Source organism: Pogoniulus pusillus, chromosome 31 (assembly GCF_015220805.1).
Source record: "Pogoniulus pusillus isolate bPogPus1 chromosome 31, bPogPus1.pri, whole genome shotgun sequence".
NCBI lineage: Eukaryota > Metazoa > Chordata > Aves > Piciformes > Lybiidae > Pogoniulus > Pogoniulus pusillus.
Window position 1 is genome coordinate 13,214,786 of NC_087294.1, and position 15,483 is coordinate 13,230,268.

General features: G+C 50.5%; 1 protein-coding gene across 1 annotated transcript; it reads right to left on the reverse strand.

Moving 5' to 3' along the window:
- Window positions 1-2,544: 2,544 nt before the first annotated feature.
- Window positions 2,545-14,634, reverse strand: GJA10 (gap junction protein alpha 10). The gene is made up of 4 exons (XM_064169161.1): window positions 14,604-14,634; window positions 9,746-10,281; window positions 8,913-9,646; window positions 2,545-3,985 (listed from the first exon to the last, which is right to left on the reverse strand). The coding sequence occupies exons 2-4, from the start codon at window positions 10,263-10,265 to the stop codon at window positions 3,947-3,949; spliced, it is 1,293 nt and encodes a 430-aa protein (XP_064025231.1). The 5' UTR covers window positions 10,266-10,281; window positions 14,604-14,634; the 3' UTR covers window positions 2,545-3,946.
- Window positions 14,635-15,483: the final 849 nt, after the last annotated feature.

Genomic DNA, 15,483 nt, shown 5'->3' on the forward strand with positions numbered 1-15,483 from the left:
GTCACCTGAGAGCCTTCTTTCCAGACTGAACAACCCCCAATTTGTCTTCATAGCCAAGCAGCTCCAGCCCTCTGATCATCCTCGTGGTCCTTCTCTGGACACCTTCCAGCACCTCCAGGTCTTTCCTGTAATAGTTGCTCCAGGACTGGATGCAGTACTCCAGGTGGGGGTCTCACCAGACTGGAGTAGGGAGGAGAATCACCTCCCTCCCTCAACCAGCTGGCCACACTTCTCTTGATGCAGCCTAGGAGCTGGTTGGCTCTCTGGACTGCAAGTGCACACTGCTGGCTCATGTTGAGCTCCTCCTCCACCGGTACCTCCACGTCCTTTTCCTCAGGGCTGCTCTCAGGCTAGTCAAGTTGTTTTGGAAGATCAAATAAGCAGTCTCTATACCCATTCACATAGTGCTTGACTTAAGGCAATGCTGCTAAGTCTTTGGCTTGGTCTTCTAAAGTGTCAGTGTACATCTTGGGAGGCAAGGGAAGAGGTTTGTGTTTGTTTCAAAGAATCACAGAATGTTAAGAGGTTGGAAGGCCTCTCTGGAGATCACAGAATCCAACCTCCCTGCCACAGGTAGGATCGCCCAGGGTAGTCAACACAGGAATGTATTCAGGTGGGTTTTGAAAGTCTCCAGAGAAGACTACCACAACCTCTCTGGGCAGCCTGTTCCAGGGTTCTGCCACTCTCACTGTAAAGAAGTTTCTCTGCATGTTAAATTGCAATCTTTTGTGTTCAAGCTTGTATCCATTGTTCCTTTTCTTATCACTGTGCACCATCGAAAAAAAGAGCTTGGCCCCCTCCATTTGACACCCACCCCTTAGATATTTATAGACATTGATCAGATCCCCTCTCAGCCTTCTCCAGACTAAACAGCCCCAGGGCTCTCAGTCTTTCTTCATACAGGAGATGCTCAAGTCCCCCAGTCATCCTCACTGGACTCCCTCCAGGAGATCCCTGTCTTCTTGAACTGGGGAGCCCAAAACAGGACATAGTATTGCAGGTGTGGTTTCACCTTTCCCCTTTACAGAAAAGCTGAGAGAAATCAAGAAAGGTTTGTGGAGAAACAAAGCCGAGCTGAAAGTCTCTGTGTGTCATCCAAATGCCATAGTGCTCCTCTGTGAAGGAAGAACTTGTGCCATGGGCCCTGAGAGTCACTTACACCCCTGAAGATAGAAAAATGAAAGAGGAAATTGGACCAGCCTTAGCTGCCATTAGCACAAGCAGGGGGCTAGCAGGGGGCTTCGCTCTCTAGAAAGCCCAAATGCATGGCAGCCACCTCCCTCTCTGGGCTGTGAGCAGCCTGAGAGCCTGCTCAGCAGCTTGGCAGAAGGAGAGCTGGGCAGAAGCAAGTGGCATGCCCAGCTGTCCTTCCCTGTTCCACATGCCTGCTGTATGTTGCTGGGAGGAGGGCAAGTTGATAGAGAGATGTCTCCAGGCTGTTTGTTTTAATCACCAGGCAGGAAACTGTATCATGTGCCCTGGGCCACCATCCTTCAGGATGCAAATCACGTCCTCTTCCATCTACTGCAGTGAAAGCTGTCTGCAAGTCCTCAGTCTTAAAATTCTCATGGAAGAAACCCAAACGTTTCCAGACTTCCCCAGCCTTCTCAATCTTCCTGCTGAGCATATATGAAGCAAGATTCTCACCCCCTCAAATTTGTCAGGAGTTGCAGTCACACATAGCCTGGCATTAGAATGTACTTTAGCAAAGCTGTTTCTCCATCCCTGATCAGTTGTTGCTCACACTTAATGGCCACCATCTTAAGTCTTTCCTTATTTTATCTTAAAATGCACAGGCAGAATGACAGAATCATGAGATCACAGAAGCATTCAGGTTGGGAAAGCCTCTCGGGATCACCAAGTCCAACCAGTATCCCTACTCTACAAGGTTCACCCTAAACCCTCAAGCACCACATCCAAACGACCTTTAACTACATCCAGAGTTGCCTCCTTGGGCAGCTCATTCCAATGCCTGACCACTCTTGCCAGGAAGAAAAAAATTCTTAATGTCCAGTCTAAACCTACCCAGTGGCAACTTGAGGCCATTCCCTCTTCTTCTATCACTAATTCCCTATGAACAGAGCCCAGCACCAACCTCTCCACAACCTCCTTGCAGGTAGCTGCAGACAGCCATGAGCTCTGCCCTCAGCCTCCTCTGTTTCACACTAGCCATTCCCAGCTCCTTCAGTCTCTCGTCATCTAATTTACTCCCCAGGCCCTTCCCCAGCTTCCTTTCCCTCCTCTGCACTGGCTCCAGCACATCCACATCTCTCTTGTATTAAGGTGCCCAAAACTGAACACAGTACTCAAGGTGTGGCCTCACCAGAGCTGAGTCCAAGGGCACAATCCCCTCCCTGCTCCTGCTGAAACAGCATTTCTTGGCCACCTGGGCACACTGCTGGCTCCTTTTCAGCTGCTTGTCCATTACAACCCCCAGGTTCCTTTCTGCCATGCAGCTTTCCAGCCACATTGCCCCAGGCCTGTAGCTTTTCTTGGGGGTGTTGTGGCCCAAGTGCAGGACCTGGCATTTGGCCTTGTTGAAGCTTATCCCATAAACATTGGCCATGGATCCAATCTATTCAAGCCCCTCTGCAGAGCCTCCCTACCCTTGTACAGATCAACACTGACATCTAACTTGGTATCATCTGCCAATTTACTACTGACACACACTGTGTCTTCATCAAGGTTATCAATAAAGATGTTAAACAGAAGTGGACAGGCAAACTGGTATTGGGTTGTAGTGAGACAGAAAGTGAGTCTAGGTCATGTGCACCAGAACAAAACCTCAGTAATCCCAAGCAATCTTTATGCTGTGTCTTTTTCTTTTCCTGCTGCCCTGCTTTCTGCTAATCTTACCTTAGAGTTGTCAAGTCACAGAGGATACTAATGCTCAGAGAATCTGGCATAGCAAAGGAGCTTATTGCTAGCATCACTTGCTGCTGAGGTGATAGCAAATGTGCTATGACGAGATGGACAAATAAAAGCAGCCAAAAGTCTGTGGCCAGAAACAGGATCTGGGAGAGTCAGACGAAGGTGCTTTAATTTCCAGATATAGAAGTGGAAGGGCTGCTTTCCTGGGCTGCATACAAGCCACAAATCCACCCTTCCACAGCTAGTCTGTCCTAGCAAACTGAAAATGAGCTCTTTGGGGCTTTCAGCTCCTCTGTATGAACTAATGAGACGGTGGAGGGGAATGAGATTTTCATGGCCCTGAGGTGTTACCTTGCTGATCTTCTTCATCAGCAAACTGAAGAAAAGGGCAGGTATTTTGCACTTAAATTGCCCAGTTTTGCTCAGTTTCCATTTTGAGGTTGAAAGTGGTGGCTACACGGAGGCTGCATTAGCATAGGAAGTCTCTGTCAGAGCTTGAGGACTGCATTAGCATGGGTGGATGAGCAGCAGAGTCTTCAGCTAGTATTTTTTTCTCTCTTAAATTCTCTGTCCCTTCAGATTCCTTGAGTATTTCTTCCATCTTTTATTCATCAGCTGCTGAAGCCTGGGGAGATCAAGGCCACGCAGCCTTCCAGGTTACTGTCAAATCAAACTAACCCTTTCTTGTATGTGCCTTGGGTCTTCCACCACCCAGAAGATCTAAGGGTCAGACTGATTTCTGATATGAACACTACTAGCATGCACAAGCTGTACATCCCAAAGTGTTCTCCCAAAGACACAAGACTGTTTCTGCTCAAGTCAAGATCCAGCTCAAGGCTACGTGAGCAAAATCCTGAGCCATGGAGCGAGCTACCCATTAACACCAGCAGCTGGAGGATGGTGCTTAGTCCAGGGGTGTAAAGCAGAGGAGTAAAGTGTTTGCTTTCTTAAACTGCTTTGTGAATTCAGCATTACCGTAGCAGGAGAGAGGAACGGAGCAACTGATAATTTTATCTCTCTGCTGAAGGCAGTTTGTGCTCAATCCCTTAGTTTGTTTCTTCTGCTCAGAATGGCATCACTTTTTCATGATAGATGATAGTTCAAGGAGCATGCTCTGCAAGACAGCAAAAGAAACAAAGTGTGAAGCTGAAGGAGAAGAAGAAATGCTCTCATAGTAATTAACCCCGAGATATGCATGAGCTAGGAAGGCAGAAATCTGGTGTTTAGCTGACAACAGGCTTACCTTACAGGACTTTGTTCAGGGCTAAGGAGAGGGTGGGGAGAGGGGGAACACCTTGCTTTTAAACCAAAGGAAGCACATTAATTCCTGAAGTAACTTGCTTGAAATCAGTGGGCCCATCCTAGAGCCCCTGCTTTACATGTTAAGAGGTTTTTGTATGGTTTTGACTGCCTTAAAACTGTACCAAAATGGACTGATTCAAGCAAATTCTGCTTTCTGAAACCCAGCTTAGCCGTTTGCTGCTGCACAGACCCTCAGAGGGGTTCATTAGCTGTCAGCTGCTGCTGACTCCCAACGCTTCTCTGTGTCCATCTGGTGAACGGGTACCTGTGAGTGACCAAGTAGTTTTAGCAGGATAATTGGTACTTTGGCTGTCATTACCACGAGCTTCTCCTGAGTGCTCCTGGGCACAGTAAAATACAATTACTGTGGAATTGATTTGTTGCCTTTTTTAAAGAACTGTTTGCACAGAAGAGTAAGTTCTGGGCTCTGCATCTGGGACAGAACAATCCTCACTATCAGTACAGGCAGGGGGAGGAAGCGAGAGAAAGCAGCCTCGTGGAAAAGGACTTGGGGGTCCTAATGGATTAGAAGCTGGATATGAGCAGGCAGTGTGAACGTGCAGCCCAGAAGGCAAATCACAGCCTGGGCTGAATCCAAAGCAGCGTTGCCAGCAGAGCCAGAAAGGGGATTCTGACACTTTGCTCTGCTGAGACCTCACCTGCAGTGCTGCATCCAGCTCTGGAGCCCTCAATAGAGGAAGGACATGGAGCTGATGGAGCAGGTCCAGAAGAGGGACACAAAACCGTGCAGGGGATTGGAGCAGCTCTGCCACAAAGACAGGCTGAGGGAGCTGGGAGTGTTCAGCCTGCAGAAGAGGAGGCTCCGGGGAGACCTAACAGCAGCCTGCCAGGGCCTGAAGGGGGCGAGGTCTGCAGAGAGACTGTTTGCAAAGGGCTGCAGGGACAGTATCAGGGCAATGGCTTCAAACTAGAGCAGAGCAGATTGAGATTGGATGTTAGGAACAGGTTCTGCACTATGAGGGTTGTGGAACACTGGAAGAGGTTGCCCAGGGAGGTGGCTGTGGCCCTGTCCCCAGAGATATTCAAGGTGAGGCTGGACATGGCTCTGGGCAACATGATCTAGTTGAAAATGTCCCTGCTGACTTCAGGGGAGGGTTGGACTGGATGACCTTTGGAGGTCACATCCAACCCAGACCATTCTACGATTCTATGAAAACTGTTCAAAACCAGCAGTAGTCACCAGCAGGTAAATACTTTTAAGGACTGTCAAACAACCTAGAGTAAATCAGGGCTTTACCAGTTCCTTTCCCCCTCCTGTAGATTTTCCTTGTGGAGCTCAACTGTCTAAATAACTCCTCTGCAGTTATCAGCTTTGTTATTTCAGTTTACATTCCCTCTTATCAAACAGTTCCCAGCCCCAGGGGCGAGAGCAAGTGAGCAGCTAGTTAAATGAGTGGATATTTATCCCTCAAGTGTTGTTGAAAGGGTGAGTAAACACGCCTTGTTCTGGAGAAGACTGTAAGCATTCAGGCTGAATAGCAGCTCTGGCTTTCATATCCTGCTCACTATGGAGTCTTTTCCCGCTATGTAAAAGGCTCAGAGCTGAATAGAGAATTGAGAAGCAGAAAAAGGAACTGAACAGTGTGGAGGACTAAAAGAGCAATGCAGCGAGGGAAACCAGACCTGGTGAATCATAAATTTTGCTCGGTTTTGGCAGAGCCAAGATTTCAGTCTCAGAGGCTGTCTTCTGCACAAATGAACGAAACCAGCAGCCCCATCTCAGTCCGATGCAGTGAGCACAGTGTTATCAGCTTTGCTTGCTGCTTCATTAGCAGCTTTATACCCCTCATTCACCACGAGAGGAGGGCCTTGCTTTTAAACATACTTCCATTTAGACTGGATGTTAGGAACGATTTCTTTAACATGAGGGTAGTGGAACATGTTGCACAGGGAGGTAGCTGAGGGTCCATGCCTAGAGATACTCAAGGTGAGGCTGGACAAGACTGAACAACCTAAGCTAGTGGAGGATGTCCCTGCTGACTGCAGAGGAGGCTGGACTAAATGGCCTTTGAGCGGTTTGGCTTGGAAGGGACCCCCAGTGATTCTGTTAGATCTGTTTGGTGCTTCCAATGCCATGACCCACAGGATGCAGTTGAGTCTTGGGTGAGGTTGATTTTGTGTAGCTTTGAGATTTTCAGCTGAGTGTGGTCACATGAGCCTAGGTGGCTGTTCCTGATCCAGGCCACTGGCTCTCTTGCCCACCTGGGCACATTGCTGGCTCATGTTCAGCCTACTATTTACCAGTACCCCCAGGTCCCCTTCTGCCTGGCTGCTCTCCAGTTCTCTCTGTCCCCACCCTGTAGCGCTGCTTGGGGTTGTTGTGGCCAAAGTGTAGAACCCTGCACTTGCCAAACTCTTGTCTCAGTTGTACATATGAAACATCTTTACATTAAAATATCATGTGCTGTAAGGCAGCAAGCAACACCTACCTAAGCCACATTTGAAAATCACAGAATTATAGAATGCCAGTTTGGAAGGGACTCCCCAAAGACCATCTGGTCCAACCTTTCTAGGTGATAGAGGAGATTAAATAGGATGGCTTAGCACCCTGTCATGCTGAGTTTTAAAACTGACCAGTGCAGGACAAGTCACTACTTCTCCTGGGAGATGATTCCAATGCTCAACCATTCTCAAAACAGAATCTCCCCAGGAGTAACTTGTATTCATTATGCCTTGTCTTTTCCATATGACTCCTCAAAGAGAGTCTCCACTATCCTGGAGACACTCTTACCCTTTATGTGCTGCCATGTGGTAATAAGGTCACCCCTAAGCCTTCTCAAGGCTGAATAAACTCAGTTCTCTCAGCCTTTCCTGTTAGGACAGGTCTTCCAGCACTCTGATCATTCTCATGGCCCTTCTCTGAACACTTTCCAGCCTGTCCACATCTTTTTTTGTGCAGCTAATACCAATCCCACACAGAATGACTCCCAAGGTCAGCATGCCAGAAGAGCGTGACTCTCAAAAGTAGCAACAGAGTGTTCACTTGCAGCCCAGAGGGCCAACCAGAGCCTGGGCTGCATCAGGAGGAATGTGGCAGCAGGCTGAGGGAGGTGATTCTACCCCTCCACTCCACTCTGGTGAGACCCCACATGGAGTACTGCATCCAGTTCTGGAGCTCCTATCACAAGAGGGATGTGAAGATGGTGGTGTACGTCCAGAGAAGGACCACAAGGATGCTCAGAGGGCTACAGCAGCTCTCCTATGAGGACAGACTGAAAGAGTTGGGGCTGTTCAGTCTGGAGGAGGCTCCAAGGTGACCTTATTGTGGCCCGTCAGTATCTGAAGGGGGCCTACAAAAACCCTGGAGAGGGACTTTTTAGGCGATGAGGGAATGATAGGACTAGGGAGAATGGAGCAAAGCTGGAGGTGGGGAGAGTCAGCCTGGACACGAGGAGGAAGTTCTGCACCATGAGAGTGGTGAGAGCCTGAAAGGGTTTGCTCAGGGAAGTGTTTAAGGCCAGGCTGGATGAGGCTGTGGTCAGCCTGATCTAGGGCAGGGTGCCCCTGCCCATGGCAGGATGGGTCAGAACTAGACGATCCTTGTGGTCCCTTCCAACCCTGACTGATTCTGTGACACTGCTTTGCAAACAGACTGTATTTCTCTGCCAGCTCTCCCCTGGAGGACAGCATAATTGTGATTAAACAGGAAAAGCTGCCAGGCAGTTTCTGTGAGCTCTCAACAGGGTGTGAAATCCTGGCTTGCTCAAAACCTTACACTCTAGGCCTTCTCACCACATGAGAAACATGGAAAGGGGAAATGGATAAATTGCCTCTAGGTGACAATTTAACGTGGTGACTATCTGTTGCAAAAACCATAACCCCATGATAACTGGAAGCCATAAACAGGTTTTTTTTTTGCATGAGCAACATGTAAGAGTGCCTTCTGCTTCTCACCACAAAAGATATGAAGTTGTCTGGTTGGTTTGTTCTGTATTTAGTAGAAGTACTTACTTTGGGGAAGAGCGAGGAGAAAAAGCTAAAGACTGATAATTTGGAATATTGTGTGAAGTAAGCATTTGCTTAGCACATGCCCCACAAAAAGTTAAGGGCTTACTCCTGCAAAAAATTTGGAAAGGAGCTTTTTTTTTTGCTCTCAGAGGGCAAATCTCATGGTCTGGGGCAAGGAGAAAGCAAATTGCTTTAAGGAAAGCTTTGCTGGTTCTTGAACGCAAGGAGCCTGTCTTACTAGCGCTGACTGTAAGCAAGCTTAGAGTGTGGCCAAAGAAGAAGAGCAGCTGCTGGAAATGCAGCTCTGGACTCGCTGGCTCTGGCATTGCAATTATTCCATGTTTTATACATGGCCCTTCTGATTTAGCCGCTGAGCACCTACTCTCTTCTGGGAGAAACCCTCTGAAGCTGAGCCACTGAAGTGAGCACACCTGCGACAGCTGAACACGTTCCCACTGGGCCGGTCCCCGTCCGGCGCAAGAGGCCGAGAGCCGGTGCCTCAGCGACCTCAGCTCTCACCAATGCCCTGGCAGCGCTCTCGGTTTCCCTCAGAAGGGGACCAAGCCTACAGACGCTCGGCTTGACCAGGGCGGGAGCTCGGCACCCAGGCTGTGAGGGAAGAGCTACCCAAGCCCCTCTGCCCTAGGCTCAAACTCTAACTCCGCAGGACCGGGACAAGCAACCTGGCAGGGCCGGCCCGGCCCGTCCCGCCTGGCACCCTCCGCCGCCCCCCTCCCGCTGGCCGCCCCGAGGCGCGCACCGCTACTTGCCATGGAGACGCGGCGCCCCATGGCGGCGGGCGGCGGGCTGCCGGGCGGGCCGCCCTCTTCGAGGCGCTGTCCCTCCGAGCCCGAGCCGGGGCCGGAGGCGCAGCGGGAAGCGGCGTCCTCGTTGTCGCTGCCCGCCCGGCTGGCAGCGAGGGCGCGGGAGAGGAAGCTGGCCTTGCGCGTCCCGGGGCAGTGCCCGCTGTCCGGGGAGTTGCAGCGCTCCGCATCGGGGTCGCGGCAGACGCTCCCGCGGCTGTGCTTGCGAGGCGCCCGCCGGCCCGCGCCCGCCGCCCCCGCGGGGCCGCCCGCCGCCATGGGGCGCGGCGCCTCCTCGCTGCTGGAGGAGGCCGGCGGCTGCTGCTCCTGGTGCTGCGCCGAGCCGTGCCGGCGGCGGGGCGGCGGCGGCGTGCCCCGGAGCTCTCCGCGGTGCTGCCGACCCGCAGGCCTCGCCGCCCCGGGAGCGGGGGCAGAGGCAGCAGCGGGGGCGTGGGGTGGCGGCGGGGCGGCGGCTGGGCGCGGCGGGCAGGTGTCGGTGGCCGGGCAAGCCGGCGGCACCATGGAGCTCTTCTTGGAGCTGTAGAGGATGGTCTCCTCCTCGGCAGGGCTTGCTGGCCACCACGGCCGCCCGCAGAGGCTCTTCTGGATCTTCTTGAGGCCCAGATGGGCGATCTCGAGGATGTTGAGGAAGAGGGAGACGGCGGCGATGCTGTTCATGAAAACCATAAAGATGGTCTTCTCTGTGGGTCGGGACACAAAACAATCCACCGTGTTAGGGCAAGGGGGCCGAGTGCATCTGTAAAGGGGGGACATGTGAAACCCATATAAAAGATACTGACCTATCATAAAGCCCACTTCAACCACTGACCGTGTCAGGATGTGCAGGACATAGGTGCGCAGCAGAGACCCTCTCAGGGGGGCCTTACTCACTTTCTTCTGTTCCTCCAGCTTGCGCAGTTCCCTCTCCACTCTCCTGTGCTCCTCGGGCATGGGCTCCAGGTCTTCCAGCTGGACTCGCAGCTGGGCCTTCCTCTTCTGCCGCTCTTTCTCGAGAGCCCTCAGTCTGTAGAGTGCATGGCCCATGTAAACCAGTGATGGAGAAGAGACAAACACGATTTGCAGCACCCAGTATCTGATCAGAGAGATGGGGAAGGCTTTGTCATAGCAGATATTGTTGCAGCCAGGTTGCTCCGTGTTGCAGATGAACTCAGACTGCTCGTCATCCCAGACATCTTCAGCAGCTACTCCCAGCACCAGCATCCGGAATATGAACAGGATTGTGAGCCAGATTTTGCCAACTATCGTGGAGTGGATGTGCACTTCTTCAAGGATGCTGCCCAACAGGTTCCAGTCCCCCATGGTCAGAAGTTCATGCCTGAAGTACAAAAGAAAAGCCCCAAACCCTCATGTTATTCCTCCAATACTGGATTGCTTTTGGAAATGGCTTTTAGTATTTCTCCCTCTTTTTTTTTTGAAGTGATGATCTTTCCTATACATTCTTCTGATAACAGGAGAGCTCTTAGAAGTTCGTTATTACTGTCTGCATAATGGGTCTTTCAAGGCAGACTTTATGATTGCTAGTGAAAGATGCAAATGTGAGGTTATTTTAAGGGATTGATTTCAGCTGCACGCCACAGCCCTTCTTAGCTGCCTACAGTTTGACACTGTTTTCTTCCTGCTAAGACAGAAGACATTTACTTTCTGCACATTGCAAATCCTTCACCAGCTATTGTTTAATTCTACCCCCACTGCGTTCCATTGCCTGTGGCTGTGCCATAGCTTTGGGCAAGAAACTACTAGAATAACATGTGATGTTTGTGGCTTTCATTCATGTAATAGAATCATAAAACCATTTATCATACTGGCTGGAAAGGACCCCTAAAAACTCATCCAATCTAACCTCCATGTAGTGAGCAGGGATATCCTCAACTAGATCAAGTTAACCAGAGCCCTGTCTAGCCTCACTCTGAATATCTGTAGGGATGGGGCCACAGCCACCTCCCTGGGCAGCCTCTTCCAGTGCTCAAGCACTCTCATTGTAAAGAGCTTTTCCTTGGTATCCAATCTCAATCTGCTCTAGTTTGAAGCTATTGCCCTCATCCTGTCCCTGCAGCCCTTTGCAAACAGTCTCTCTGCAGCCTTCTTGTAGCCCCCTTCAGGTACTGGCAGGCTGCTATTAGGTCCCCCCAGAGCCTCCTCTTCACCAGGCTGAACACCCTCAGCCTGTCCTTGTGGCAGAGCTGCTCCAACCCCCTGAGCACTTCCATGGCCCTCTTCTGGCCCTGCTCAATCAGCTCCATGTCCTTTCCGTATTGAAGCCTCTAGGGCTGGATGCAGCACTGCAGGTGAGGTCCCAGCAGAGCAGAGCAAAGTGTCAGAATCCCCTCTCTGGCTCTGCTGGCAACGCTGCTTTGGGTGCAGCCCAGGCTGTGTTTTGTCTTTTGGGCTGCAAGCTCACACTGCCTGCTCATGTCCAGCTTCTCATCCACCAGACGCTCAAGTCCTTTTCTGTTGAGCTGCTCTCAATGTTATCACCCCCAAGTCTGCACTGATAGTGAGGACTGTTCTGGCCAGGTGCAGGACCCTGCATCTGGTTTTGTTGAACCTCATTTAGTTCACCTGGGCTCACCTCTCCAAGTCCTTCTGGATAACACCACACCCCTACTTTAAGAAGTATTCTAAAACTCAGAAAGAAAGAAAAATGCTTCATTTTGTACCCCAAGGTAGTAGAATTATTAGTGCCAGCCATCCAATATTTTCCCATTCAAAATTTGAAGTCTTAATGAATGACAAAGACTTTGTGTTTAATTATAAATGTCAATAGAAGAGCTAAATACAACAGGGATTACATAATGGGGTGATGTGAGGGTCTCTAGCTGCCAGTGTGACTTGATCTCTTTAATTATCTCTTTCCCAGAAGCACTTTGATTCGACAGTAAATTGATCCACATTCTGCTGCCAAATGCTTATCTAAAAAACTATTCAGGAGCTTCAAGTAACGTGGTGAACCAAAATGTAAGGTCTTTGCCTGCTTACACACAAATGCACTGCAGGCTCAGTGTTGTGTCACTAGAATTCTTCCTGCTAACGTGGCAATCAAATATTGGCAGTAACTGGCATCATAGCTACCTGCACTTGATTTTTTCATGCTGCTGTACTCACAAAACTTCTCAAGTTCCACTAACTTACAACCTTCAGTAAAGTGCAGTTTCTAAGGTTTCTTAACAGTGGCTGGTTGCAGTACCCAAAATCTTGCATGCTTTTAATTGATAGCACCACAGACTCACAGAAAGTTAGGGGTTGGAAAGGACCTCACAAGCTCATTCAGTCCAACCTCCCTGCCAGAGCAGCATCACCCAGAGCAGATCATACAGGAACACATCCAGGCAGCTCTTGACTATCTCCAGAGAGGGAGACTCCACAACCTCCCTGGGCAGCCTCTTCCAGTGTTCTGTCACCCTCACAGGGAAAACATTTCCCTCCTGTTTCCATGGAACTTCCTATGCCTCAGCTCCCACCCATTGCCCCTTGTCCTGTCACTGGGCATCACCCAGCAGAGCCTGGCTCCAGCCTCTTGGCACTCATCTTCACAACCATTCACGAGGTTCCTCCCTCAGGCTCCTCCTGTCCAAGCTAAAGAGCTCCACTCCCTTCACCATTTTTGTGACTCTGTGCTGGACTCTCTCAAACAGCTCCCCGAGATTCTTCTTGACTGTGTTTCAGTTTTGTTTAGTTGTCTGTGTGTGGAGGGGTGTGCAAACCTGAACCTACACAGGGAGCTTCCCTTTAAGACAGAGGAAGCTGATTGAGGGAATACTTAGCCAGTTAAGCATATTTTTAGTTGCTATGAAGCACTGGGAATATCTTCCCCCCCCCCCCACTCCTCCTCTCCCAGGTTGTCATGGAGAGTATCATAGCATAGTATCACAGTATCATCAGGGTTGGAAGAGACCTCACAGATCATCGAGTCCAACCCTTTACCACAGAGCTCAAGGCTAGACCATGGCACCGAGTAGCAGAAGCCCTTAGCAGGCCTCCCTGTTGTGAAAGCTGTAGTGTCTCACATTAATGCCAGGAGCATGGCAAACCCAAAACAATCCTTCAGCCCCATGAGAAAGCCTCTCCCTAGTCGAGATAAAAGGTAACCAATGGCCACTGTTTGGGCTAGGGGGAAGGGCAGTTCTCATGCCCGCCTCACACCTGCTGTGGGCCGAGCTTGGGGTGCTCTTAGAAATGGTTTTGGTAAAAGATCTCCAATTGTATGGATTGATGATAACTTTGTGCCAATCTGTAAGAATAACGTAGAATAGCCTGGGCTGGAGGGTTACACCTCTTTTGAGCACTATAAAATGGTGTGCCGGCATGGATCGGGAGCTGCTGGTGCCTGCTCCTGCCTGCTCGCTCGCCTGCCTGTCTGCCTCGCTCCTGCCGCGGCGACCTCTCGCTCCTGCCCGGCCCTGCCCGGCGAGGGGCCCGCAGAGGCCTGAAGCTGCTTGGGCCCGATCCTGACCAACAAAGGGACACCGCCCAAACCTCGAACCCTGCTAATCTGAACCGCGAGTAAACCAAAGAAAGAACTCCTCACCTAAAGACTGAGTAACTTCAAAGACTCAAAGGAGCTCTAAAGAAACCACAGACTCTCCTTTGTCTGCTGTTTTCTGAACTGTTATTCTACAGCTTCAAACCTAAAAGAACTCAGGTGGGGAGTTTAGTTCGGGAGGGGGTCTCCGTGTTTGAGCAATAAACCACTTAAATCCACAAGTGAGCCTCCGCGTGTTTTCCCCACAACCTCCCAAACTACCTTCCGTGACAAACTGGCGACGAGCACTGAAACAACCCATATGAAAAAAGAAGTTAGGAGGAGTTACTGCAGTCTGTGCTCCTCACCGCTAAAGAGCAATGCCACACACCCCTCAGGGTATGGAGGGAGCTCTGCTGTTAGCGGCTGAACTTGATGATCTTAAAGGTCTCTTCCAACGGAAAGGCTCTGTGACTCCATCAGTTAGTCTATGGCCGATAACAGAGAGGGGTTTTGTAACCAGTAACATCCTCTCTTCAGCTGAAGAGAGCTAAAACATGATGGCAGCTGTGGATTCATTGCCTCGCAGGAACTACTGAAGCGGCAGCAGCTGACTGCGAGGGGCAGAGCAGAGGCTAGAGTTTGTGCCCACTTTTTTCCCCGGAGGAGGAGCAAAGCCCAGAGAGTGGCATTATTTCTCCCTAACAGCATCTCCACCAGCCTGCTTTGCTCTGATTCACTGCCGCTTGGTACACTTACTGTGTGTTTATTCCAGGTTCACTGTAGCTCCAGGCAGACACTAAATCAGCCTTGCTCACTGCATGCAGTTAACTACTCATTTACGGAGCAGGACTAGAAACCTGGCAGATAATGCCCAGTGATGAAGTAGTGGGGGAAGGGGGAGAGCTGGATTTTGGTAAGGATGAAAGTGGCAGTAACTAGGATGAGACAAAGCTTTAACAAACCTCTGCATTTAGTTTTCAAATCCATCATAAGTGAGCAGAAAGCAGCAGCTAAACACAAAAGAGCTCAGCCTAAATAAGAAAACACACCCAGCACCCATAAGTGACATTACAATGATCATCAAGTTCCTAGCCTGTGTAACCGGGGGGCCAACCAGGCCCCCCGGCCTTTAGATCACCTCCACCATTCACCCAGTGCACACCACAGGGACTCACCAGTGACGATCGGAGGAGGATCCCTCTGCCCAGTTGGGCAAGCTTGAGGCTACTGCCTTCCCTGGGGCTGATTTTAAAGGGAGCCGACAGGGAGGGCAAATTGGTCACACCTGGGGTGGGAGGAGACTCCAACAGAACCCATATTAAAAAGGGCAGTGAGCAGGGAGGGCAAATTGGTCACACCTGGGGTGGGAGGAGACTCCAACAGAACCCATATTAAAAAGGGCAGTGAGCAGGGAGGGTAAAATGATCACACCTGGGGTGGGAGGAGACCCCAACAGAAGCTAAGCGCTCTGAGTTTGGGGAATAAAAAGGGAAAGTGCAGTATGAGGTGGAAAAGGAGCAATATAGTGGAAAGGGGGAGGTAGTTCTGAAAAGAGGGAGATGAGGGGATTAAAAGAGCTAATAAAAATGAAAACTTGTTTGTGTAAGAAGTGAAAAAGGTGGTCCTGTTCTGACAGGGCTGTTAGACTAGATGACCTTTCAAGGTTCCTTCCAGCCCCTAATGTTCTGTGATTCTTCTGACTTCATTGGAACCTTTTACAAAGCTGGTATCCAATTGTTGTGATGGGTGTTATGATGTTCACAGGTTGGGTTGGTGTAAAGATGAATTTGCCTTGGGAGCTCTTTTACTCTGGAGAGGAGTGGGATGTGGGTGAGACAGCCACACTGACTCCCAGGTCGGTAAGGAAGGAGGCAGGCAGGCATGACAGAGCAGTCACCTGCACCCAGTTAGGCAATCAATAGTGAGGAAGAGCCCTCCCTGCAGCCCATGAAGGACCCCACGCTGGAACAGAGCACTGCTCCCAGTGAAGGCAACAACTCTGAGCTAGAGCAGTCTGCTGCTGGGAGGACTGAAGGCCATGAAGGACCCCACGCC